The following is a 3250-nucleotide window of genomic DNA, read 5'->3' as shown; positions in this document are numbered from 1 at the left end:
GGGTCCTTCTCTAGGAAGGCACTGTCTTTCTGTTGGGGACGGGCCAGGAACTGTGGCTTGTGGCTCTTGTGATGAAAGGAACTACTGATAAAACTGGGTGAGTATTTTGTAGTACTACAGTTAGGATGCTGGGTGCTCAGGGCTGTACCTGAAGGAGGAGGTGGGGATCAGGTTATGGAGGACAGTGTCACATTAAGGGTTTAAATTACATTCTCCGTGAGAAGAACCGGGAGTCATGAGCAGTATTCCTGAGGACTTCAGGACCGTATCCTGAAAATCAAGTGTCGTATGATACCACTGGGAATTTTTAGAAAAAGGCATGTTTGCTGCCTCGCACAAGGACTCCAGACTTCTACACATTTTTAGTTTCCATTCCTGCTGCTAGTTTTCCTCATTACTTGATGTCAGTCTCTACATTATTTTTACTTACCTCATTATAGTTTTTTCTCTGCTGTAACCTCAGCCCTCTTTTTGATTTTTAGCTGGAAAACCAAATAGGATTCCTTTTGACATTTTACACACATTTGGAATTAATATGAAGTAGTAGCTTGTCGGTATTGCCACTGCCCTACTCGGAGGACTCTGGCTTTGCGACGTATCTTCCTAGTTATGGGTTCCCCTCCCCTCCCACTTTACAACCCGATAGTTCTGGATGATTAAAAAAACCAAAACACAAACAAAACCCACTGATTTCCAAGTAAGTGGATCAAAGCAAAATGCTTGAGACCATGCATACTAAACAAATGCAGGTGGGATGACACAACACACTTTCCTACTCAGTGACACAGAGACAGGAAATTCAAAGGCAAAAGTGCTCCGGATATGGGATCTCTCATGGCGTTGTCTTGAGCATATTCCTCACACATTGGTCATTTCGCTCTCAGGGGCTCCTGTTGACTGAAGACCTCAGTCCCAGACCCGGGGCTTGATGACCACGTAGCCTTGACTCTCATAGTCCAGAGCATTCCAGTCCAGCACTTTGGGATCAAGGAGGTAGGATCCTTGCTGCACAGACAGGATCTGTTGTGCGGACAGCACAGAGTCCCACATGTACAAGTCCCCGATCTCCCCCACGAAGGACTGGTTCACGTCAAACCCCCCTCCGTATGAATCCTGCTCCTGCCCCAGGACGATCTTGGGCTGAGTCGCCACTGAGTAGCCCTGCTTCAGGCCCTTCTTCACCAGCGGCTTCCCGTTGACCCAAAACTCAGCAATGCCCGTGGAAGTCTCCCAGGCAACACAGATGTGCGTGGGGCCGGGGAACACCTCAGCAACTCTGAAGGTGACTTTGGTTTTTCCAATGTGCAGGGAGTACTCCCCGGCTCTTTCCTTGAAGACAAGGATCTCATTGTCCTTGCCCCGGGCGTTGTAGGAGAAGAGGCTGTGGGCACGGCTCAGGTCGCTGTAGGCTCGGAAACACAACGTAAAGCTCTTCAGAGGCTTCTCCAGCTTTGGAGTCAAGGTCACGTGGTCAGTAGAAGATTCTTGAGGGAACACAAATACCTTCCCACCGAGGTCTGGGGGTGGGAGTAGAGAAAAAGGACCTTTACCCTACACGCAGGGAGAAAAATAACTTACCCAACCCCCCTTTACATCTCGTGTTCCTTGACCATCCCACGACCACCCTACCTGTGTGAGCAAAGGCCCCCAGGAGACTGGTGAGGGCAGAGACCAGAAGCAGCAGCTTGTCCATGCTCTCGGCCTGGGGCTGTGTTAGCAGCGGAGGGACCGGGGTGAGGGCACCGAGAGCACCGTGGTTGTCCCCCAGCTTCCAAGGCTCACGCTCTTAGACCTCAGGCTCCCCAGGGTTTATATGCAGTTGTGGGGGAGGATGGGGGATGGAGAGCACCAGGGATGTGTGAGGCATTTGCCAGCCTGTTCCCAGTGCCCAGGGTCAGAGCTGCTGAGTAGAAGAGGGCCGGGCCTGGCCAGGAAACTCCTGGGGGTTACTTATTAGCTACAAGGGACTGCTAGGGTGCCGCCCCTGTGACCTGGTTCTGGGCTGGGAGAGCAGAGGTGGAGCTGGCAGGGAGGGGTCTGGTTGGCCCAGGATGGTAGGGAAGCTCATCCTGTTGATGTGGGGGCCTCTGCGGTTGTGTATGCAAGGCTACCCCCTCCCCATGGTTCTGTGGAGTGGACTTCCGTGTAGGACATCCTGGAATTCTGCGTTCTGCAGATCCTGAGGAATCTTCCCCTTTGATTAATACAATATTGAGCAACGGGTCTTGCCATTGGTAAGGGACAAGAGAAGTAGAGGGTGCACTGTCTGTCTCCCTGAAGCTTATATTTTTAGCTATTACTCAGCTCTTCTGAGTATTGTGGTGTTTCCTTAAGCTTGATTTTCCCATTTCTCATTGGGACTTACTTCGCTGGTAACCTATCCACTGTCTGCAGATAGGTTCACCTGGCACTTGGTTTTCTTCATGTCCCTCATATTGAGAGTATATTTATGTGAATTTTTGGTGATAGCCTGATTCATACATGACTTAAAATCATTCATTCATTCCCAAGCATGACCCTGGGTGCTGGAGATTCATGGGTGACCTATGGCACCAATGTGACTGTGGCACAACCCCAGTGATCTAGGTTTCTGTTCCCCCTGTTAAACTAAAAATGCAGGGGCACCTGGGTGGTTGAGTCGGTTAAGCGCCTGGCTTCGGCTCAAGTCATGATCCCAGGGCCCTGGGCTCGAGCCCCACGTTAGGGTCCCTGGTTAGCGGGAGTCTGCTTCTCCCTCTGCCCTTCTGCTGCCTGAATCAGACCCAGGTCCTTCAGCATGGGGCCGGTGCTGTTCACCCTCCCCTTCAACCTTGCAACCAGATCCCACCATACTCCCGTTGTCTCTCTCCTTGCTGTTCCTCGAGTGTGCTGGGCTCTCCTGGTCTCATTACTTCGAGTTGTTGTCTCCATCCTGTCTTATCCATCTGCTTCCTACAATTCTTCACAATTTCCAAAGACTGTCCTGATGTCTCAACTAGACATGATTTTCACCCTTAACTCTCCGTAAGGTTAAGATCAAAGACTTGAGTAGGATAGACTAGCAGTTGACTATTGTGAATCGCTAACCCTCTGTGAACCTTGGTTTCCTTTTCTGAAAAGCCAAGAAACAACTACCAGCTCCGTGTTTTTGTGAGGCTAAATGAGCTACTATAATGTGCACAGAGCGCACAGCACGGTGTCTGGGTATTACTTTGAATTCTTGATGGACATTACCATTGTCTGTCTCCTATTACAGATAACTAGTGTATTT

General features: G+C 50.2%; 1 protein-coding gene across 1 annotated transcript; it reads right to left on the bottom strand.

Moving 5' to 3' along the window:
• Positions 1–698: 698 nt before the first annotated feature.
• LOC308356354 (serum amyloid P-component-like) lies at positions 699–1926 on the bottom strand. Its single transcript, XM_080825269.1, has 2 exons — positions 1630–1926; positions 699–1517 (listed from the first exon to the last, which is right to left on the bottom strand). Exons 1-2 carry the CDS (start codon positions 1691–1693, stop codon positions 907–909), a joined length of 675 nt encoding a protein of 224 aa, XP_080681395.1. The 5' UTR covers positions 1694–1926; the 3' UTR covers positions 699–906.
• Positions 1927–3250: the final 1324 nt, after the last annotated feature.

Source organism: Martes martes (assembly GCF_963455335.1).
Source record: "Martes martes genome assembly, chromosome: 15".
Taxonomy (NCBI): domain Eukaryota; kingdom Metazoa; phylum Chordata; class Mammalia; order Carnivora; family Mustelidae; genus Martes; species Martes martes.
This window is presented reverse-complemented; position numbering and strand designations above follow the sequence as displayed.

Bases quoted from the DNA above. Each gene is read 5' to 3' on its own strand.
- LOC308356354 (XM_080825269.1), bottom strand. From the start codon at position 1,693: ATGGACAAGCTGCTGCTTCTGGTCTCTGCCCTCACCAGTCTCCTGGGG. The intron at 1,518-1,629 runs GTAGGGTGGTCG...TCCCACCCCCAG, and splicing joins GGGGGCCTTTGCTCACACAG to ACCTCGGTGGGAAGGTATTT.